General features: G+C 53.1%; 1 protein-coding gene across 7 annotated transcripts in view; it reads right to left on the bottom strand.

Moving 5' to 3' along the window:
• Positions 1-2,820: 2,820 nt before the first annotated feature.
• The window catches only part of ST3GAL4 (ST3 beta-galactoside alpha-2,3-sialyltransferase 4), a 35,442-nt gene continuing 14,635 nt past the window's right edge, over positions 2,821-23,627 (bottom strand). For 4 of the 7 annotated variants that reach the window (XM_037841926.1, XM_037841930.1, XM_037841931.1 and 1 more), the window contains 10 exons: positions 11,083-11,158; positions 10,688-10,793; positions 10,204-10,284; positions 9,929-10,026; positions 9,715-9,775; positions 8,584-8,679; positions 8,284-8,473; positions 7,028-7,171; positions 3,791-3,934; positions 2,821-3,496 (listed from right to left, as the gene is read on the bottom strand). In XM_037841926.1, coding sequence (XP_037697854.1) covers positions 3,410-3,496; positions 3,791-3,934; positions 7,028-7,171; positions 8,284-8,473; positions 8,584-8,679; positions 9,715-9,775; positions 9,929-10,026; positions 10,204-10,284; positions 10,688-10,793; positions 11,083-11,158 — 1,083 coding nt within the window. In that variant the 3' untranslated portion in view covers positions 2,821-3,409. The remainder of the gene's footprint in view (positions 3,497-3,790; positions 3,935-7,027; positions 7,172-8,283; positions 8,474-8,583; positions 8,680-9,714; positions 9,776-9,928; positions 10,027-10,203; positions 10,285-10,687; positions 10,794-11,082; positions 11,159-23,627) is intronic. The other 3 variants (XM_037841927.1, XM_037841932.1, XM_037841929.1) reach the window with 1 other exon arrangement.

Here is a 23,627-nt window from a genome sequence, read left to right as displayed (position 1 = left end):
CCCACCATGTGATGTGACTATAGAATGCCATTTGCAACTCTTCGGGGGGCCACTTAAAAGACCTCCACCCTTGTCTTGCCCAGCTAGGGGGTCGAGATGGAGGACACTTCCCCTCGCGGGGCTGGAACCGGGCGGGCCTTCTAGAGTCGAAGATTAGACGGCTTAGCTCTCTTCCGCTCCCTCCCTTCCTTAGAGTCTCCGTCCGTTTCCCTCGGGCCTCCGCGGGGAAGTCCAGGCGAGTCACGTGACGGGGGCCCGCCTGGCGCTCTGCTTCTAGAAACTGGCTGCGAAGTCGGCGTGTCCAGGCGGGCAGGGGGCGCCGGTCCCCGAGCAGCCCGGCTCGCCCCAGCGCCGTGCCTTTCTCCCGCGGCCGTGGCCCAGCCGCGAAGCGGTTACCAGGGAAGCGCCGGCTTCCGACGACGCATGGCACGGGGCCGCTCAGAGGCCTGCAGGGTCCGACGGAAGGCGCCCCTCTGCCGGCCGCTCTCGGCCAGACCTCACAGCTGCGGACCACCCTGGCAGCACCCGGCGGCTCAGCTCCGTCCCGTCTGCGCAGCCGCGACGGCTCAGCCCCGCCCATCCCTCACAGCAGCCGGCAGACCGGCCCCGCTCCTCCCTCACTGCCGCCGATGACTCAGCCCCCGCCCATCGGAAGGCGCATGCGTCATTCGGCCGCCGCCCTCAGACTGTGGGGCGATGCGAGTGCTGTTATCCACCCGCACCGGAGGACACTTAGTTTATGCCCAGTTAATTTGTCAAGAGCACTGGAGATTAGGACGGGCTTTACGCTCGCAGTGTACAGATGAAAGAGGCTCATGAGCTCATCCTAGAGTCTAGACTGCTAAAACAGTGGTTCTGGGTGCTTGTTAAAATTCCAGATTCCTGGGCCCCATCCCCGGCGGCCTGGACAAGACCCAGTAATCTCCTATTAATCACCCCAGGTAATCCCGATAAAAGCTGTCCTCGTGGGCTGGATCCACCCTTGTAAGGAATATAGACACTGAAGCAGAGAAATGGCTGGCCCAAGGTCCTACAGAACTAAGGGGCGGTGCCTGGCTAGAAGCCCGATTTCTTGTCAGGTGCGGGAGTGCTTTCCCCCTACCGTTTCATATCCCCTGCAGCCTCGTGTGCAGGGCTCGGTTTATGCAATGACGGGCTGACTGGCAGGCGGTTCGCACACAGTTGACTGGTTTAACTGAAGCAGCAGTCCTGTTCCCAAACACTAAAGAGCCCCATCCAACCCCTCCATCTTAGGGGCCAGGGTGCCCGGGAGAAAGCTGTACCCACCCTCTGAGCCAAAAACCCACCAGTTTGAATGCACATTCCCTAAGACCCACACATAAACACACACTCTGCTCTATATGCGACCATGTCTACATATGACACCAGGAGCACAACTCAACAGGAATGTGACCTACATGCATGTATGCGGATTTGGGGTGGGTGATGGGGGTTGGATTCTGGCTCAAGTTTGGGCACATGCAGTAACGGGCAGTGGTCCCAGTCCCGGGACCAGCTGGATCATGTGCATATGTGCAAACAGCGCCTTTCAATGGCCAGGGATGGGGAACCGGACACTCCCTTGTCTACTCACCAGAAGCAGCTGGGGAAGCATCAGGGCTAAGGAGCACTAAGACTCCACCCCCACCCCAGTCTCCACCCTGGTCCCCACCCGGGACACACTCAAAGGCCCTGTTGGAGCCAGGAAGATCCCTCCCCAGGACAAAGCTGGGAAGACAAGGCCTGCCTGTGTGGAGAGAAGAGGACTCGGGACTGCAGATGCTTGGGCCTCATCTCCTTTCAGGATCCTGTCAGGTCCTGGGGGAGAGGAGCTAGCAAAAAAAAAAAAAAAAAAAAAAAAGTAATTCTGCCCCACGTTGGCGGGAACAGGCAATTCCATTCCCTGGGATGGCCCTATGACCATTGTGTGGGATGAGGTTGGGGCTTCTCAAGTCCACTCCAACACTCTGTTGAGAACCATGTCCTGTTCCTAAATTGGGAACAACCCTCCCAAATTGCTGTCCCTCTTTCTCTGTCCTGCCCCAGCTTGGCTGTCTCAAAACCTCAAGGCTGCAACTCTTTCCGAGAAAGCCACGAACACAGCTGAGAGTCCCAGTCCCCAGGGGGGAGCTCTCCCTCCTGGCTCCAGATGCAAAGGAACAGCTGTGGGGATGGCAAGAAGCCCAGCTGGCAGCTCAGCAGGGTCTGTCTGGGAGGATGGAGAACTGAGGTGGGAGAGTCAGGCCCACAGCAGGGCTGTTGGGATTCTAGAAACCTGGGAAAGAAACCACTTTGTCCCCTCGCCCAGCAACCAGCCAACAGGCTTGGCCAAATCTCTGACTGCTGGCAGGGCCTTCCACACACTCCATTTTATGATTTCCACTTAATCTGAGAAGGGAAACTTGGCTTCCTTTGTCTGACCCCACCCCGTCCTCAAAACCCACACCTCCCAGCATGAAATTTTGGGAACGGAAGACTAGTGAGGGAAAGAGGAAGGAAAGTGGGACAGGGCTTTGCTGCTCCCCCCATCCCGGTGTCCCTCCCTGCCCTCAGCCTGATTCTCTGGGAAGTAAAGGAGGAGGCAGGGTGCCAGGCTGGGTGTCTGGCAGTTAGGGCTGCTCGCCTGCTATGCCGGGGTGGTAATGCAATCCTTGGCACCAGGCACTGTTTGCAGTCAATGCGTTTTCCCTGAATGGCCGTGCCCTGCTCTGGGTCCCACTGCAGCCCAGAGACGTCACTTCCAGGAGAGGTGGTCCATGGCCGTGCCCCCCATTCATGTCCTCCCTTCACCCCTGCAAGTACACAGGGTATCACAGCAGCTTCCATTATAGAAAAAATAGTTTAATGGTAGGTTTGCAACCTCTTTTTGAGGTGGGGTTCCCTTTTGCATGGAGTCCCCCTACTGGTGCTCTTCCCATGCCCGCTGGGAGGTAGCAGCCCCTCACTGGAGGGCACCCACCCCTCTAGACTTCTCTACCCACCTGGGAAGCCTGTTCTAGGTCTAGCCCTCAGTGGGTTCACCCCATGAGTGTTTGTATAAAAAGAGGGCAGAGTACTACTCTGCCCCCTTTCTGGAGGCCATGGGACCAGCCCACAGCACCTTCCTACCCCTTAATTAAATAGCCCATTAAATAATCTCACGGCGCTGACAGAGAAGGGGTACCACGGCAACAAGCCCCAGTCCTGGGCCGGCTCCCATGGCCCCAGGGCCTCCACCCTGACTGGATCTGGGCTCCACCAGGGCAGCTGGGGCCCGGCCGCACATAGCCCTGGCCCTTCCCAAGATCCTCTCCCCAAGCAGGGGATGGTGACTCCAAGGGGGTCAGGCTGGCACCAGGCACCCCCACAGCCACAGCTGGGGGCCTCTCTGGTGGTAGACTGGGCAGATGGTGACCAGCTCTGGCCCAAGTCAGAAGTAAGTCAAGTTCTTGACTGCACCGATTTCCAGCATCCGCTTGATGGCCAGGGCCTCTTGGGAGACGTTGTGGCCTGATCCCTGCAGAGAAAGTCAAGGAAGTGAGTTCAAGGACTCCCTCTGCCCTCTCCACACCCTCACGATTCCGGAAGCTCCCTTCCCCGGGCCTGCTCTCAGAAGGAAGACAGAGCCAGCGTGACCAGGGGCCGTGGCCTGGGAGTCCAAACAGCTTGCATCCCTGCTGATTCCGAATGACCTTACCGTGAGCCACCCCTGGGCCCCCCGCCCAGCTCGCCCTCATCCAGCACGCTTCAGGTGGCCTGGTCCCCAGGCCTATACACCCCACCCAGTGAGCAAGCAGGAGCCCCTGCTTACCACCATGGACTTGAGTGTGATCTGTTCATAATAGTGAATGGTCTGCTTCTTGTTGTAGGCATCGGGGTAGCCAAAACCGGCAATGTGCACCAAGTCGCAGAGGTGGAGGGCCAGAGTGATGGCCAGCAGGCCTGTGGTGGGCTTCTGAAGGGAAGGGTGGGGAGGTATCAGAGGGAGCAACCTCCTTTCACTGTCTCCTAGACCAGTTCTGCCCACTAGAATGTTCAGCCACCACAGAAAGGTTCTACATCTGGGCTGCTCCAGATGATGGCCACTAGCCCCATGTGGCTATCAAGCATGTAAACGGGGCTAGTGTAACTGAGAAACTGTTTCATTTTACTTAATTTTAATTAATTTACACCTAAATATTAATAGCCACATGTGGCTTGGCTAGTGGCTACTGGATTGGATAGTGCAGCTCAACACATCTCAGGGAGGGTTTGAACCTCTAGGAGAGCCGAGGGCAATAAAGATGGCAAAAATAATAGTAACAACAGCTATTATTTTTTGAGCACTTACTATGTGCCAGATACTTTTTACCCAGTATAACACATTCTCTTATCCAGTTCTCCCAAAAACACTTTGCAGTAGATACTATTATTATCCCCATTCTACAGACGAGGAAACTGAGGCTTACAAATGTTAAGCAACTTGCTCAGGAATGGATGAGTTCTACCCTCTTCCTTGGAAAGCCTCAGCTCTTTCAGAAAACCTGGGGGCTCTGCCACTCCCTGGCTGAGGGTGGGCTCCCTGTTCTGGAGAATTCCTTTCCTGCCCACCTCCTGGGCTTCTAGAAGGATCTCACCTCTTCTAGCCCCAGCTCACCCACAAGGATGGGCAACCTGCTATTCTAACCTTATCTGCAATCCTGCCTTTCTCAGCAACAACCTGCTTTCCAAACCCCTCCTGTTTGGGAGCCACATCCTGGAACATGTCAGGGCCCCCGCTTACTGCCCAGTTTCTCCTAGCGTCCCTTTCCAAGATCTCCTCCCTGCACACTTTTCACTGTCTTCCTGGTCCTTCTTTTTCACACTTGTTGCTTTAAACACCACTGGATCATCTCCTCCAGGTTCAGACCACTGCTGAACCGAACTGCCATCACCTCCATCACCTGCTAGCCAGCTCTGCCTGGACATGGGCACTTTAAACCCAACAAACTCCTCCTCTTCCCCCTGTATTCCCTGCATTCATTAAACAGATCGCCATCTACTCAGCTGTCCAAGCTGGAAACCCAGAATTGGAAAAGAGATGTATGTAGCAGGCAGAATTCTAAGATGACTCCTGAGGACCCTTGCCCTGGATAATCTCCTGCCCTCCAGTAAGAGTGGGGCCTGTGAACATGATGGGCTGTCATGCCCGTGACTGTTGGGTTGCATGGCGCAGCTGAACTTAAGATAAGATGACTATCCTGGTGGGCTTGACCTAATCACATGAGCCTTTAAATCTTGGTTGAGAGCTCAGAGATGGAGGAAGTCAGATATCTGAAACAGGAAGGATCTGAGGAGCTGCTGCAGGTGTGAAGAGGGAGGGGGACATATGACAAGGAAAGTGGGTGGCCTCTAGGAGCATAAGGGGGCCCGCCAGCTGTTAGGTGGCAAGGATGCAGGGGCCTCAGTCCTACAGCCTCAAGGAACTAAATTCTGCCAACAACAGAACTGTTGTTGCTTCCATGTGCACTTTGTAGCTTCCCAAATATGTTCACGTGTGTCTTTGGAAATCCCCCAGAGAGGCTGTGTGGGATAGTGGGGAGACGTAAACTGGAAGACTCAGGGTTCTGGGCCAGAACCATGCAAACAACAGGAATGAGCCTGGAAGGGAGTTTTTTTCCAGAGCCTCCAGATAAAAGAACTCAGCCCAGCTGATAACTTGAGTCTAGCCTGTGAGTCAATGAATGGGGGTGTTTTAAGCTGCTACATCAGTGGTAATTTGTTACACAGCAAAAGGAGACTAATATGGACATCAAGTCCATCTCCTCTTTCCCCCTCCCAGTGCTAGGAGTTGGGTCAGGCCCTCACCTTCTCCTGTCTCTCTCTCCACCTTCACCCTTACTCTCCCATCAGTGGAGTGAGACTCCTCGATGCTCAACTCCACCTGCACCAGAACAACCCAGTTCCCAAGGAACTGTTTGTTCTTACCAACTGGAATGCCTTTCTCCAGTCTTGGCCTGATGGAGGACCATGACCCCTCAAGACCAACTCCAATACCGCCTCCTCTGGGAAGCCTTCCCAGACTACCCTTATTGAGGGGGAACTCAGAACTCATCTTACCTACCAAGCATGCAAACTTGGGGCCTAGCCCTGAGCAGCCACAAAAGCAGCTATTTAACCTCTAATGAAGGTGAATAACAGTAGACACCCAGCGAAGAATAAAAATCATTTATTCTAAATTTGGCAAATAATTATGGAGCATCCACTGTTTATAAATCTCCATGATGGGTACTTTATGTAAGATGTTATCTTTTTAACTCCTACAATGTCCCTCCTGGGCTGTACTGACAGTATACCCACTATACAGCCAAGAAAACTGAGGCTATAAATGGTTGATTTGCCAAAGGCCACGGTAAATGGCCTGGCCCAGAACTCTTATCCATGTCTGCTAGTTTACCTCTTCCCACTATCCCACACAGCCTCTCTGCAGGGTTCCAAAGACACATGTGAACATACTTGGGAAGCTACAAAGTGCACCGAAGCCCACTGGCTGAGGACCACTAGGGAACTAAGAGCTGGGAGGGAAAGCATAACGTGCAAACCAGTGCATCAGGACTCACAAAATGGACAGAACAAACCAGACCAAGACATGTAAGACAAACTATTTAAGCTCAAACTCCTTTATCCCACTGAGACTAGTGTGTTCCAAGAAAAAACAGAAGAGGTAACCTGATCTAACAGTAACCCCACACTGGCTCATTGCAACTGACCACTGACTGTTTCAGCAACTCCCCAGCAGAATCCAGCCCCTAAACCCTAAAAACCCCCTTCCCTGACTCCCCACTTTTGAGAAGCCCCGTGGTTCTCAGGAGTGTGCTTCTTCCTTGCAAGCTAATCTTAGCCTGACTGACTGCAGGTGTGTTCCTGAAGGTCTTTAACAGGCGTCTTCCAATGCAAGCTGCTATCTCTATTATTCACCCCAACTCACCGGCCCTCCACTGCTTTCCAAGCCTCCAGGAGAGTCCCACCTACTTCCCATCCAGGACCCCAACCCTCTGGCCTAGCTTCCCCGTCCCCAGCCCCTCGTCACCTGCTTAATCTTGCGAGCCTGTTGCATTGGCAGGCTCAGCAGTTTGTCCGCTGCGATTTCCATGAAGAAGGGGTTGAGAATGCGAATTTGCTTTGGGTTGACATCCCAGATGAGGGGAGGCTGTTTCCAGAAACCCTTTCGTACCTAGGAGATTGGGGATCGAAAGGGGAGAGGGGAGTGAAGACCTGTCTCTGATGATGTGCAGTGAGGGGAGGTGGAGCCCAGGGCTGACAAAGTAGGGGAGACCGAGGACAGCAGACAGCCCTGGAGGAGGCCAGGTGGCAAGTGTGTAGCCACTCCCCACTTCCCAGGATGTCCACACTGATAGAAAAGGCTTGAGTTTTACGCCTCTTTAGACACTTGCCCCAAATGCCACATTGGACAGTTCAGCAACTCTGAAGATGTAGTAGACTGCTTCTGGGGTCCGCCCATGTTGGTGGGGAATGAACCGTGTCCCGCACAAAAGGCATGGGCAGATCCCAACCCCTGGCCCTGTGGGTGAGCCCCTTTACAAATAGGGCCTTTGGAGATATTAGTTGAGGTGTGCCCAGACTGAATGAGAGTGGGCTTTTATCCAATAAGACTGAAGTCTTTATAAGGAAAGGAAATTGGACATGGAAGGAGAAGCCATGGGAGAAGCCAGAAGTTGGAAGTCAATAGAACCCAGGAGAGAAAGGAAAAGACACTGCCATTTGCATCACTGTGTGATGGAGAAGCCAAGGAACCCCAAAGATTGCCAGCCAGCCCCAGAAGGCCATAGTCTTTGGGGAGAAAGCATCGCCTTGCTGATGCCTTGGATTTGGACTTCTCCCAGCTCCAAACCATTGAGCCAATAAATTACTGTTGTCTGGCATTTATTTGAGCAGCCAAGAAAATAAAACAGCCTGGAAGGGACAGACTTTATATGTTCTAACCTGGCTCCCGCCTGGAGATGACTTCTGGAGTGTCTCTCTATTCTGACAGCTTTCCTGTCCGGGACAGCCCTCAAGCCTCAGAGCACCCCCTTGGGGATGGGGTGTTCAGGGCACTATGTCTTGTGGTCCTCCGGGCTGCATCCTGCAGGCTTGTGAGAAGCCGTGCAGAGCAATGAGCTCGGTGGGGAAATGGAGGTGGTCCTGGGTGCTGACTCTGAATCACTCCTCCCCCCACGGCCAGCTCTTTAGGATCACAGGGCAGATACCAGGGAACATGAGGTTTTCACCTCGGCAGCCTCCCTCTCCCCAGGCTCCTCTCCTCCACCCTGTCCCCGCACTTACCCGCTTCTTATCGCTCAGGATGGTCTCAATCCAGTGGAAGTCCATCGCCTTGAATGCTACCAGGACCAGGAGGGTGTCTGGATTGTTCTCCACTTTGGGGTTGAAATGGGCGGATTCGGGGTAGAAGAGGCGCATGGTGGTCTTGGTGCCCACGTCCCCTTCATAGCCGGCCACCGGGGCATTGTTCAGTCTGGAGGGCGGGGAAGGGGGCAGCTCAGGACCTAGAGCCCTAGCAGCCCCCAGAGCCTGTTCAGGACCTTCCACTGCCCACAGAAGAGGACGGGGGACGGCCGTGCTGACCTGATGACCATGTCGTACTTGTCGATGACCTCTCCCAGTGAGCTGTTGCGCAGCCGGTGCCCGTTCCCCACCACCACACAGCGGCGGCACTTGAGGCTGCACAGAAGGGGTGGGGGGTCAGACCCAGAAGTGGCCCCTGCTCCCCTAGGCTCGTGCAGCCCTGGACCCGCAGGGCCTGCCTCAGGATACCTTCCGGGTCCCGCCCCCTGCACCCCTGGACCAGGCACTTTCCAGGGGCCCTGCTGATGGTGCAGCCCTGGCTGGAAAGGGAGAGGAAACTGGGCGAGCACAGAAGAGAGAGAGGACCCCATTTCAGGGCCCCTGCCTGCTGCCCGGTCCTGCCTGTCGCCACGGGGATACCCTCAGCAGCCTCAGCCCGCTCTGGCACCCGGATGCCCAGGCTGTGTTGCCATGGGGATTGGCGTACCTGTATCCCCTGGAGACGGGCAGGCCGGGAAGGAGGGGCAAAAGCAGCCACAGGGAAATGGACAGAGGTGACAGTAGCACGTTGTGAGAATAACTAACAGTGCTAATGGTGTGTGCATGTGGTGGAAAGGGGAAGCTCAGAGTCACATATGTCACCAGAAAGAAAGCTGGAGGTTAAAAGAGGGAATGTATAAAACAGCGAACCTTGTGGTGGGCAATGCCTGCGATTAACTGAACAAATATTAGAAATCTCTTTCATGAACTAGAACAAATGTATAACACTATAACTAGAAGTTAATAATAGAGAGGCACACGGGAAAATATATACCTATTGTAAACTATATTCTAGTTAGCAGTATTTTAACATTTTTTCATCAACAGTATGTACCATACCAATACTATGAGTCAATAATGGAGGGGGCGTGGTTAGGGATATGGGAGGATTTAAGTTTCTTTTTTTTGTTTGTTTTTATTTCTTTTCTGGAGTAATGAAAATGTTCTAAAAATTGAAAAAAAAAATTATGGTGATGGAGGCACAGCTGTATGATGGTACTGTGGGCAACTGATTGTACACTTTGGATCTTTGGATAATTGTATGGAATGTGAACAATCTCAATTAAAAAAAGAAAAAGAAAAAAAAAATGTGGCCACGGGATCGGAGGAAGGGAGGCTCACAGGACCAATGCCTCACCCAGGGGCCCTTACCTCTGGATGCTCTCCGGCAGGGAGTAGCTGGTGATGGCCAGAACCCGGAGGAGCAAGTCTTCTACAAAGAGATCCACAGGACAGGGTGCTGAGGGCAGCAGCCAGCATTCACAAGGCCACCAGCCCACTCTCTGCGGCACCCCTGCCCCCCTCCCCAGGCAGCACGTGGCCAGGGGTGAGCCCGTCATCCCTACTAAGCCAGGCGGGAACTCACCACTCCCCTTGGTCCCGTAGGGCAGCTCATAGGCAGACGGTGTCTTGACCCAGAAATAATCCTTAAGCTGCAGGAAGATGGGCTGATGGCGGGAGTAGCTGCACAGGGGTGAAAGCCAGATGGGGAAGCAGAGCGGATTAGTTCTGATGCCAGAATCCAGGCTAAGCCCCTGACTAATGCTACTCAGACAGCTGAGGGCTGCCCCTTCCCTCACTGGCTTCACCTAACCTGCGCCTACCCCTGATGGCAGCTCAGCCCACCTCGGCTTCACATACTTGCCAAAGAGCTTGGAGGCCTTGCTCGCCAACTCGCCCTGGAGGCACGGCTCCCTCTTCTCGGGGATGGGAAAATAAAAACTGGGGACAGAAAAGAAGGGGAGCCAGGAGCTCCAGTCAGAACTTGCAGCCTCAGGGGCCAGTGTCCCCGGCAGCCTCAGCCTTTTCTGAGGGTGCACAGGTCCCAAGGCGCTGGAGAGGGACATGGGAGCTGATTCCACCTGCAGCCAAACAGCTGAGAACCCAGCTCTTTCCTGCCCTGCCCTTCCAGCCCCCCAGCCCTGGGTGACCCCGGGAGAGTCACCCAGACCCTACCCCCCCCCAAGCCCCACCATCCATCCTCACCTCACTCCAAAGGGCTCCAAGTTGAAGGTGAGAGGTCATACCATGGCTCTCTGCACCTCCTGCCCCCCACCCCGTGACGCTGAGAGGCTACAGGGTCCCATCCCTGAGAAGCAGCAATGGACACGAAAGCTAGACTCACAGTTCGATGTATCTGTCTTCTCGGGAGATGGAATACCACACCATGACGACCAGGACCAGAGCCAGCATGGCCAGCAGCTTCCAGCCTGCAGGGCACATGCACAGAGCTGGAGGCAGAAATAAGCAACACGGTCCCGGACCACCCCTGCCCGCCGGCCCTGCTCTGGGCCCCTCCCAGCACCCCCCCCCCCCCCCCAAGCACACCCAGTCCCCGGCCCTCTCCTGGTTCCAGCTGTCCAGCCCAGGGCTTTCCCTTCCTTATGAAGAGAGGGCTCCAGGCTCCCAGCTTGCCCCATCCCCAGCCCCAGTGGGATGGAGGGGTCCCAGGATGATGCTCAAGATGGCTGTGGGGGGCCTGACCTCAGGGTGGGTGGGGCGCACGTGGACAGCACTCACGGGATTTGCTGATCATGGTTCTCAGCAGGTGGCACAGTTCCTGGGGAGAGCTGTCATCCCGGCTGCCTCGGGCCACCTAGGAGATAGGGGACATGGGTATCCATCTGGTCAGCTCCACAAACACTCGCATGGAGATGCAGGAGCTGCCCACACCCGCAGCCCACCCCATCCTTCCCCCAGAAAGCACAAGGCCGCTCCACAGGGTGCCCCCTTCCCACCCTGGGCATTCGCCTCACCCCTCAGAGGCTGGGTCCCCCTCAGCGATCAGGTCCCAGGCCAGACTGGCCCATCCCAGCTCGCCTCGCCTGTCATCTCCCTGACTCTGACTCCAGGGGGCACATGGGTGCCTCCAGCCACTTTTTACAAGAAGCAAAGCTACCTGCACGAGGGCTTGATTCCTGCCTTACCCACCGGAGTTCACCTCTTTCCCCTCCTCCAGGTCAGCCCACCTGGCATCTCCCCATCTTCGGTCTCTGGCACCTGAGAGTGCGGGTGGGGCTGCGAGATGCTCCCCGGGGCTCCCCGCAGTCCTCCTGGGCACTGACTAAAGGCAAACAGTGCTGGCCTCACTCCCCACCACCCAGAGGGGGACCCTCCCAGATAAGTGCGAAGGCTGGCGAGAAGGACCAGGCTGAAGAAGTGGGTGGGATGCACCTGGCACAGAACCAGGACGAGGGGTTGCGACAGGTCACAAACTCAGCCCGGGGCTGCTTCTGAGTCCCGGGGGCAGGCATTTCTGCAGCTTCCACAGCCGGGCACATTTCTCCCACCCGCCTCTCGCTGCCCAGATGGCCCCCGTCCACCCTGCGAGCCACCAGGGCCCGCTCACGACCCTCCCGGGGACCAGCGAGTCACGCGGCCCCGGTGTCACCCCACCGGAGCAGGAGCGCGGGAGGCCCGGGTGTCTCTGTCCTCTCGGGCCAATGACAAGCCTCCAGTGATTTCTCTGGAGGCTGCCTTGGCACCAGGCCTGGATTTTGTTACAAATCATAAATCAATTATCCAGAAACAAAAGCCCAAGCACTGCCCTATTATCGAGTCAATACGGCGCTCCCCTGGGTGCTCCCCAAGGGGTATTCCCCAGGCTCCACTCTGGGTAAACAAACGTGGCAGAATGTGAGTCTTGAGTGGGAGGCGGGAAAGGGGTGCGGGGTGTTGGGGATGGTGAGGAGGGGACTGAACCCAGACCTCCTCCGGAGGCTCAGAAGCACCCACCTTCAGAAGGCACATGACCCCATCCGGTAGAGACAAGTGAGAGATTTGGAATCAGAAGCTATGACTTAAAGTCACAGTTCTAGTAACTTCCCTGACCTCTCCTCCCTAAGTGGAGCCTTTGCTAGCCACCACAGCAACCTCCAATCAATCAGGCCTGAGTACATCACCCGGGGTACCTCCTCCAGGGCATTTCTTGGATCTGTAACAAGCACATCCCCATTCGCTTTCTGTCTGTCTCTGTCCTGGAATGTAAGCTCTGTGCAAGTAGAAGATGGTGGTTCTGTCCCCAGCCCCAGCCCCCAGTCCACTGCCTGGCACAGAGCCAACACCTGAAAAGGACTTCCTGAATGACTAATGTGCTGGGTTACCTTGGCTGAGTCACTTCTCCCTCTCCGATCTTCCATTTCCTTGGCTACAAAATTGGGAAGTTGTTCTAATAAGTCCCTGCGGTTCAAGCTACAGTTCTCTGACCCGCAGCAAGGCAAATGGTGGGAGCTCAGTGGAAATACAGAATATCGTTCCCCTCCAGATCTAGGTAATCAGAATCTGCATTTTCACAAGATCCCGGGGGTCTCCTATGCACTTTCAAGTTTGGGACGCCCGGGTCAAAGAACATCAGTATGTTCTTTGCCCTGGCTGAACAGGAAAACTGCCTGGGGTATTAAAAATAAAAAATAAAAAATAAAAGAGAGTGTCTGAGTCCTATCCCTAGAAATTCTGATTTAACTAGTCTGCAATTCGAATTTTTTAAAACACTCCTGGCCAGTTCTGATGAGCAGCCGGGGTCGGGAACCACAGGTCTGGATGGTCTGGGAAGCTGGCTTCTCAAACTTTAATGTACAGGTGAACGCCCTGGGGGGCTTGTGAAAACGCACCTTCCGATCTGCAGCCCAGCTCCCAGGTGGGGCCTTGCTGCAGTCTGGGACCCCACCCTGAGTTGCAAAGCTTGAATCCAGGCCCCTAGAAGCTCTAACATTGCTTTTTGAACAGCACACTCTCCTGCCCACCCTTTCTTCTCGAGCTCCCCTTCACTTGAGGCCCCATCTCCCTTTCCCACACTAGGTCATGACACTGGCTGCCCAGTGGACCCGCCTGAAGAGTTTTAAAGTAGATGCCGAGGTGCCACCCCCCTCCCCAAGATTCTTATTTCATTGATTAGGTGTGTTTTTTTACAAAACAGAATGAACAAAAACCCACCTTCCCTGTGATTGTAACACGTAGCCGAGATGGAAAACACTACACAGGGTGCATTCTGCAGTAACTGCAAGACAAATCCTCAGCCACTCCATTGCCCTCCCTTTGGCCATCCAGGGGAACAGCACCCGCCAGCCCCCAGCGAGGAGTCAGTCCCCACTTCCTCCACCTCTGCCCCGACAATGCTCAGCACATGCACGCTCCAAAACTGTGCTGGTGGTGTGCTAAGTGGACTGGCTCATCTTAGGGCTCACTCCAAGGCCCTCGATCAGGGATTTAGTTAGCTCCCACCCCACCCACCCTTGCAGAGCCAAGCTGAGAGGATTGCCCAGCAGCCCCCCAAGATCCCCGCACTACAGGCTTCCTGGGCTGGCTGCTGCCTCAGGAGCACTTGCAGCCTTCCCCCAGCAGCTGCCCCACGTTACTGACCGAGCTCCTGGGAAGAAAGGGCCGAAGAAAAGTCCCAGGAGGGTACCTGGGTGGGAGAGCAGGCGTCTGGTCCACCCATGTCCGAGGCGTGCCAACCTCACCCTGCAACCAGCTGCCCAAGAGACCAGTTCACCCCTCCTGCCTGACAAAGCCAACCGCAGGGCACAGAGGCCACCCAGGCAGGGAGGTCTCTTGGTGTTCCGCCAAGAACCAGGGTGTCCCTGGCTGGCGTGGGTGCGGTGAGAACTGCCGCTGAGTGTGCCGGAGGGCAGCGCTGGGGGCATGGGGGAAGAAGCAAGCCCTGTGGAAGGGGGAGCGGGCCTCGCGCTGCCCAGCAGAGGACCCACCATCCCAGGAGGGAGAGAACTAGAAATGCCCGCCAGAGCCCCAGTGTCCATCAGAGGGAGACGGCTGGACGTTCCCGAGAAGGAGTCTAAGGCTGGGCAGAGCAGTGGGGGGCAGAAGCCCACTGTCAGTTACTTATTAGTTCTGTGCTCTTGATAAGTCAGCTAATCTCACTGTCCCTGAGCTCTACAGGGACACACTGGAGCCACCTGCCTGCCAGCCTGCCTGCCACCTCCACACTCACCTATCTACCCTTTCTCCATCCTCACTCCCCAACTGGATATTGGATCTCAACCCCCCTCACCTTTCTGGGATCGTTTCCATCAATTTCTCCCCTCTTTCCCTGTCTCTTCCATCTCTCCCCTTCTCTACTCTCCTTTGCTTAAGAACATACTCAACGTCTGAGTCTTCTTCCTAAAAAATCCTCTCTCTGCCTCCATCTCCCTCCTTACCTTCGGTGGTCAAACTTCCTCACTCACACGACCTCCTCAATTCTCACTCAATCCTCCATCCCCTGCAGTCCGGCTCCCATGCTGATTTCTGTGCTGAAATTGCTTTTGCTGAGACCACTGGGGGCCTCCCCGGTGGCCAACCCAAGAAGGGCCTGTTTTCAATCTCCATGGTACCTTGTGGCCTCTGAGCTGTTGGATGAAGTCTCCTTCTTGGCTTCCAGGTCAACACTCTCCCCTGGTTTTCCTCTGACTTCTTTGGAGCCCCCACTGGCTCTGCTTCTTTTGCCCACCCTTCGACTGCTGGCCTTCCCCAGGAATCTCTTCTGACACTTCTCTTTCCCTGCCACACGTTTTCACGGGGCCTGTCCACTCATTTCTAGAGGTTTATTACGCATAGACGGATGATTCAAGCTCTTTTATTTTCAGTCCCAATTTCTCTCCCAGAGTCCATCCCAATGTCTCTAATTTTCTACTGGACATTCTATCTTAAATTCTTCAAACTTGAATCTCAAACCGGACCCATCTCTCCCTCCATTTCACCCTCACATTATTAGCAACACAGTCTCCTGGGATCTACCTCTCCTTCCTGCCACCCCTCCAACTGGCCAACACATCTGATCACTTCCACCCCCATTTGCTCATTCTAGCAGGCAGTTACCGAGCACCTACTACGTGCTCGGCATCGCAGGAGGCACTGGGGATGCAGCACTGTATAAAACTCAACTCTGCAAAAAGGTCTAGAGCTTCAGAAATCTTTCAGAATGCAGCTGTCCACCTCGCCTTCCCCAGTGTGGTGGCTTGGAGCTGTGTGCCCCAGAAAAACATGTTCTTCACCTTAGTCCATCCCTGTGGGAGTGGACCCATTGTAAATAGGTCCTTTGGATGAGGTGTGTTCTGTTAAGGAGTGGCCCAACTCAATCAAAGGATGGTTCTTAATCCTACTTAGTATTTATAGAGAAGGCCACGGAGAGAAAAGCCGTGACAGCACCCAGAAGCTGAACATCCACAGAACTGGAAGAGTAAGGTGAAGCCAGGAGAGGCCGCCACGTGCATTTCCACACAACAGAAAAGCCAAGGACCAAGGTTCGCCATTCGGGGTAAAATCCATCGCCTTGTTGATGCCTCCATTTTAGACTTCTCCTAGCCTCAAAACCATGAGCCAATATATTCCTGTTGTTTAAGCCCACTCGTTGCCTGCTTCTTGTTTTAGCAGCCAGGAAACTAAAGCACCAAATCACAGACCGATCTAGACCTTATCTAACTTCACCTGCTTCCTAAGTGGTCTCTTTGCTGCAACCTTTTCCTCCCTCAAGCCCCTTCTTCTGAACGGCCAACAAGGATATCTTTCTAAGACACAGTTCAGATCAAACCACCCTCCTGCTTCAAGTGCTCCTCATTCCTTAAATGAAAAAGCCAAAAGCCCTCAGCAGGCAAGCAGGGCCCTTCCACACCCTTCCTGGGCACAGGCTTTCCTCTATCAGGAACACCCCAGCCTCCCTCCCCGCACTGTTTATCTCATGAACCCCACTCCTTCTTGGCTCAATTGGCTCAAACGCCTCCTCCTCTATAAAGTCTTTTCTGACATTTCTAAGCAACTGGTGTTTTTGTTCCCACAAAATATGGCTTACACCTTGATGTCAGCACTTAACACACAGTTTTATATCATGTAATGACTGGCTTCCGTGTCTTGCTCACTGCCCCGTGACCTCTGGCATCAGGGAATTGTTTATAATCAAGAGTATCCATTACCACGGCTAGAACATAGAAGATACTTTATCACATATCAAGACTGTATATTACTTAGTTATCTGTTTACGCATTTTGCCCACGAGACAATGACTTCTTATGGTCAGGGCCTTCTTTTTATCTCCAGGGACTGTCATAGTTAGTTCCTGAACTGTAGCAGATGTTTTAAAGATGAAAGAAAGAAAGAAAGAAAGAAAGAAAGAAAGAAAGATTACATCTCTTATTAAGAACTGAAATGTATTGCACACTTACTATGTACTAAGCCAGGGTTTCTCAACCTTAGTACTGTTGACATTTTGGGGCTGGATACTTCTCTGTTGGGGGTGGGGGTGACAGTGGGGTACTGTCCTATGCATCATAGGCTTTAGCAGCATCCCTGGGTTCTATCCACAAAATGCCAGTAGCACCCAATGTCCCCCCAGTGTGACAACCAAAATGTCTCCAGGCCAGAACCACTGCACTAGACACTTCTAAGGGCTTTAGGTGTATTATCTCAACCCTGTGAGTTAAACACTATTAATAACCCACTGGAAAGATAGGGAATTGCGGCATGAAAAGGGTGAGTAACTTGCTGGGGCCATACAGCCAGTGGGTGGTGGAGCTGGGTGTGGAACTCGGGTCCTTTACCTCCAGAGCCCACACTCCTAACCCCCAGCCTCTGCTGCCTCTAGAGACTTCCGGTAAAAGGAATGGCTCCCTAGGCTCCAGGATCCCTGGAATGCCCACCTCTGCCCTTTGAAGCAACCAGAGGAAGTTGGTCTTCTACCTTATCAAGGTCCTTCAAGAGCTTAAAGCAGCTGCCAGGAGCCTTCCGGGCTCCTTCCCAGGCAGGCCTCCTGGTAAGACAGTCTCTGTCTAGCCCCTTAGAGCCCTGGGTGGGCCTCTGGCAGCTCTCTGGTGTGTTTCCAGCACATACGCCATGTTCATGGAATTATGAGTGACCTCCATTGGCTTCCCAGTAGTCATGGCACACAACTGGCCCATCCCAAACACACGCTTGATGGAAGTGCTCTGCGTTTAGGCCAGTTCTTGCAGGCCCTGACCTTTGGGGATACCTTTTTGAACTCAAGTGCAAGACCCTATTCTAAGTCTGCTTACTTACGTCTCACCTGCAGAGTCTAGGACAGAGGCTTCCTGTCTGTCATGGCTGGCAAATCTCGAGGTGTCAGCTCACCCATGGCAATTCCCCTTGGCTCACTGTCTGCTGCAAGTGTTACAGAGGGGACTCCCACTGGACTGTGGGTCTAATGTAATTAATAAAACTGCTCAATAAAGCAACAGGAAGATGCAGACCTGGGGCGGGCCAGGGGGGTTCTCCCATGGGGAACAATCCATCCTGACCAAACAAACGCTCTTGGTTACAAATGGCCAACTGATAGGAACTGTCCAGAATGGACCAGTCTTCTGTATCCCATCTCCTCAGCTCAAAAACCCTCCACTGGCTCCCCATCTCGCCTAAGCCCAAGTTTTTACTCAGACCTGTAAGGAGCTACACCATCTATCTAGCTGGCTACCCTCCTTTCCTGACCTCTCCCCCTTGTTTATTCCACTTCATCCACACCAGCTTCCTCATGGGCAACAGTCCTGTCTCAGCACTGGCAGATGCTGTTCGCTGTTCATGGAAAGCTTGGCTACGTGGTCCTAGGTTTGGCTCTTCCTTCACCTTCCCAGTGAGGCTTCCCCACCTCCCACCAACATTCCACACACAGACCACTCCATACCTGCCAGGCTGGCTACTATTTTAAGAAAGTGGAAAATAACAAGTGTTGACAAGGAGATGGGGAAACAGGAACCCTGGTGCACCACTGGTGGGGCTGTCAAATGGTACAGATGCTGTGAGAAAGTTTGGTCTCAGAAACTTAAACACAGAATTACCACGTGACCCAGCAAGTCCACTTCTAGATATATACCCAAACGCACTGAAAACAGGGACTCAAACAGATACTTACATGCCAATGTTCACAGCAGCATTATTCACAATTGCCAAAAGGTGGAAGCAACCCACGTGTCCATCAACCAATGAATGGATAAACAAAACGTGGTAGATACACATGATGGGATATTACTCAGCTGTAAAAAGGAATGAAGTCCTGATACGTACGACGCCATGGATGAACCTTGAAGATATCACGTTGAGTGAAAGAAGCCAGACACAAAGGGACAAATAAGCAAATTCATAGAGCCAGAAAGTAGATTAGAGGTTAGCAGGGGCTAAAGGGAGTTACTGCTTAATGGGTACAGGGTTCCTGGGTGGGGTGATGAAAAAGTTTTGGTAATAGATAGTGGTGATGGCAGCCCAGTATTGTGAATGTAATTCATGCCACTGAATTGTGCACTTAAAAAAAATGGTTAAAATGGCAAATTGTATGTTATACAAATGTTACCACAATTAAAAAAAAAAAAAAAGACAATTCCTTACACACCCAATCCAACATTTCAGAGCCCCCTCCCCTGCGGGCAGATTTTTTGCTGTATTTTTGTTGCTGTATCATCAACGTCTATAAATCGTGGTACAACAGAAGGGGCTCCATACGTGTTTGTGGAATAAATAAACAGATCTATGTGCAGGGTGGAATAAGAGGGAAAGAGGCAGGGGCGGCAGGCCAGACACCCTTGCAGCCCGTCTCCCCAGCCCCATCATGCACCCCGTCCCTGGCTGGAGACGCCCAGCCTCAGGTCCCGGCCCCATGGCTGAGCAGCACCCCGTGACCACAGCCTGCCTGGGAGGGATAGGCTTAGCACAGGGCAGGTTCAAGGCCCAAGCGTGGGAGGGAGAGGGCATTTCTAAAGCCACCCTGGAGAGGAAAAGGGGCTAGACAGGCTTCCCCTGCAGGGAAAGAAGTCTCGCCGCTCCTGCCCTTGGGGTCCCCAGGCTGCACCCAAGCCCCACAGACAGCAGGCAGAGCAGACTCCCGCGGAGAAACATTGTATCAGCCGGTTCATCAGCTGCCTGTCACAAGACGCCACAGGGAGTTACTCTTGGTATCTGCCAGGGAGGGGTGGAGGCTTTGAATTCTGTTCTCTGAGGCTGGGTGGGGAGGCAGGAGGCCGGGCATGCCCAGGAGAGCACATGCCGCAGGTGGGGGGCTCCAGGGCCATGCCCACCCCCCATTCCTCCCACCCTGGAGCACACAGCCTGGGAAACTGAGGAAGCCACACCGTGCCCCCCAGGATCTGAAGCAAAAGGTGCTGGGGCTTAGACCCAGCTCACCACCAGTATGGCTGGTGTCTGCCCTTCTCCAGGTGCCTCCTCTGATATGGGGACTGGAGCAGACCTGCACCATCAAGACGGTGGCACAGGCCCCCCGTGGCCACCGACCACTCGACATGCGGCTGCACCGAAAAGTGCCGTGAGAGGAAAACACACACCGGGCTTCAAAGACTAGCACCAAAAACCGTAAACATGCCCTCATAATTCTTTTATATTGATCATACATTGAAATGATAATGTTTTGGATATTCTGGGTGAAAATTATTAGAATTAATTTCACCTCTTTATTGTTAGGGTTTTGTGTTTTGTTTTGTTTTGTTTTCCTCTTTAATGTAGCTGCTAGAAAATTCCAAATTACAGACCTGGCTCACATGTGTGGCTCATATTCTGTTTCTATTGGGCAGCACTAGACTACACAATCTGCAAGACTCCATCTAGTGCCAACTTCCTATGACTGGAAGGCGGCGTTTTTACCCGCCTCTTCCCCTCAGTGTCCACTGGAATCATCTGGAGAGGGACCGAACCTTCACCAGGTTCCATGTCAGGAAGGCTAAGTCAGGAGTCCTGGTGGTGGGTGGGAGCTGACGAAGCTGACACACAGCAGGAGCCTGAATGTCAGAGTCAAGCAGCCCTTACTCTCCTCCAGCCTCTATCCCTCTCCTCCTGAGCCATCTGGGGGACACAGTTCACGGTGACGATTCAAGGTGAACCTGCCACATGTCCTGTGGGTCTAGCCAGGCTTTTCCCATACCCAACCTCTTCCTGACCCTGGAATCTTTTCCCAGTACCTGTCCAGGCCGGCTGCCCCCCAGGCTGCTCATGGAGCCCACGTAGGTAAGCCAGCAGGTTGGATGGAACAGACAGAGCTGTGTCCTGGGGCCACGGGGACTGAATCTGCCTCTTCACTTGCTGCTAGATGTGGGACTCTGGAAAAGCCCTTGGCATCCCCAAGCCTCAGTCTCCTAATCTACACACTGGAGGCAAAACAGTCCCTTCTAGAGAGTTCTCTTGTGGTGGTTAAAAGATAACATAGTCAGTATATACCCAAACAACTGATGTTCACAGCAGCATTATTCATAATTGCCGTAAGATGGAAGCAACCCAAGTGTCTGTCAACCAATGAATGGATAAACAAAATGTGGGAAATTATATATATATATGTATATATATATGAATATTATTTAGCTGTAAAAAGGAATGAAGTCCTGATACATGCAACAACATGGATGAACCCTGAAGACATCATGCTGAGCGAAATAAGCCAGGCACAAAAGGACAAATATTGAATTATCTCCCTGATTTGAAACAATTAGAATAAGCAAAGTCATAGAGTCAGAAACTAGAATAAATGTTACCAGGGGATGGAGTGGGGATAGGGAATGGAAAGTTAAGGCTTAAAATATACCGAGTTTCTATTTGGGGGTGACGGAAAATTTTTGGTAATGGATGGTGGTGATGGTAGCACAACACTGAACATATTTAACAGCACTGAACTATATATTTGAATGTAGTTAAAAAGGTAAATTTTAGGTTGTATATATGTTAATAGAATAAAAATTATTTAAAAAAACAACATAAGACTGTACAACACAAACAGGGAGCCCTAATTTGAACTATGTCCTGTAATTAATAGTGCAATTACAAAAATCCACTTTCATCAAGTGTACAAACGTACCACACAAATTCAGGTGCTAATAATAGTGGAAGAGGTATATGGGAAGTCAATCTTAAGCATGATTTTTCGGTAAACCTACAACATCTCAAAAAAAAAATAATAACATAGTCAAAGCACACAGGTGATGCTCAATAAGTAGCAATACGAGAAGAACTCCATTTCAGTGCATTAAGTGGAGTCTCAAAACACACAACTGTGTAAGACGTGGGGTTGCATTATTATGGGGTGAACTAAAAACAATAGCTTTTGTGACCAATCGCTTCTAGGTGATGACTGTGAGCCTTATGCTATGCACAACACACCCTCCACTGAACTGAGAGAGCCCTGGATTACCCCTAGGCCTCCCAAGGATTCCCTAAACACCCCTTTCCCTTCCCAAGGATAAGAATTTTAGCCTACATGTGCCATGACCACTGCCCATCGTCACTGAAGAATGGAGGCCAAACAGAGGCTGTGGGTCAATGCCAAGAGGTTCACTCCTGAATCCTTGTCACAGCGTAAGTTGACTGCATTAAAAATGTTGGGGGATCTGGACCAGTGGGGACCCCAGCCCAGGTCTCCCTCCCAGCCACTGCTCCTCCTGGCCACAGCTCCTTCCCAGCTTGCCCCCCCCAACAGTTGGGTCTCCCCCACATCACCCTGTTTTCTTTCCTTTAGGGCAGTTGTATTGCACTGTCTCTCCCTATCCACTAGACTATATACCCTGGAAAAGCAGGGATTGCTGTTCACCCCACTATTCCCAGCACCAGCCCATCACACAGTAGGTGGTCAGCCCATAGTTAAATGAACTGATGCCTGGATGAATGAGCCACTGAAAAGAACCACAAAGAACAGAAGTTCCCTCAAGTTAAAACATCCCAGACTTTTATTTTGCAAAGAGCTAGGCATGCAGGGAGCGGGGGTTGTTCCAGGCTCACCTTGGGGAGTTGGCAGAGCCAGCCAGTGCCGCGTGTTCTGCCAGACAGATGCCCCTGAGCTCGTGGGGACACCCTGGTCACCGAGGAGGGTGGCGCCTGTGGCCCACCTTCACTGCTACTGACTCCAAGGCTGCAGGACCAGGCCCTGAGCTGAGGCCAGGGGACGAACTCTCTGTAGCCCCTGGAGGGCTGTTGGCACGAGGAAAACCCTATTACCCAGGACACCTCCCTCCTTCCTTCCTTGCTTCTCAAAGCACCATCCTGGGATAAGCCCCAGCCCTCAAGGACCTTTGGCTGCCAGTGGAAGGCAGTGGAAAGGGATCTGGACTCAGAGATACCTGAGGCCTGACCCAGCCTCTGCTGCTACCCGGCCGGGGACCTTAAATTCTTGGCCCCCATCAGTAACATGAGGGTGACAAGAACAAGTTCTTGGAGGTGTCCTGAGCCTCAACAACATCCAGGGATTTAGCATGTAGCTCCATGAGGGCAGGGCACAGAGCGAGCACTCGGCCCCTGAGCACAAGGGGGCCTGGGCCAGCTCGTGGCGGCCCCGTCCTCCCACCCAGCTCCCCCACTATGAACCCACACTTGCCTTGCCTCCCGGCTAGTGGGGTCCCCTCCACAAGCTCCACAGGGGCACACCTGGCTGCTAGGGACAGGGAGGCCCCACGGTCACCCAGGCTGCCGCACGGACCCAACCCCAAGGACGGCCCAGATGCCAGAGCCTCTAGGCCACTTAGCAGGGACAGTGGTACCCAGCGTTTAGCAGGTCTGGCTTTAGACAGGTCAGACGCAGTGCAGAGAACCAGAAAATACTTGGAAAAGTTAAGGACTCATGCAAATCAATAAGAAAAAGACCAACGGATCAAAAGAGAAAAGAGCAAAGGACATGAAAAGGAATTGCCCACATTACACCAAATACCTAACAAACCTGTGAAAAGATGTCCAACCTCACTGGTGACCCAAGAAGGCAGAGGAGCACCCTGTGATTACAGATGTGGAAAAACAGGCACTTTTCCTCATACATTGCGGGAGGAGGACGGATTGGCACAAACGCTCACAAGAGCAATTCACAGGGTCTCGAAGGGCTGAGATCTGCACACTTTACAGTTCAGCAATTCCACTTCTGGGCACGCCTCCGAGTGTCCTTCCAATGTGTGTGTGTGTGTGTGTGTGTGTGTGTGTGTGTGTGTGTGCGTCCACCCCATACCATGACATTTATCACAGCATTGCTACAATAGCCAAAACCTGGAAACAACTGGAAAGCCCATCAGTGAGGGATGCTAAATAAAACGTGGTGTCTTCATACTAGTGAATACTGTGTAGTTGTTCAAAACGATCCTTCAATCTATGTGCATCAA

This window comes from Choloepus didactylus, chromosome 6, assembly GCF_015220235.1.
Source record: "Choloepus didactylus isolate mChoDid1 chromosome 6, mChoDid1.pri, whole genome shotgun sequence".
NCBI lineage: Eukaryota > Metazoa > Chordata > Mammalia > Pilosa > Megalonychidae > Choloepus > Choloepus didactylus.
This window is presented reverse-complemented; position numbering and strand designations above follow the sequence as displayed.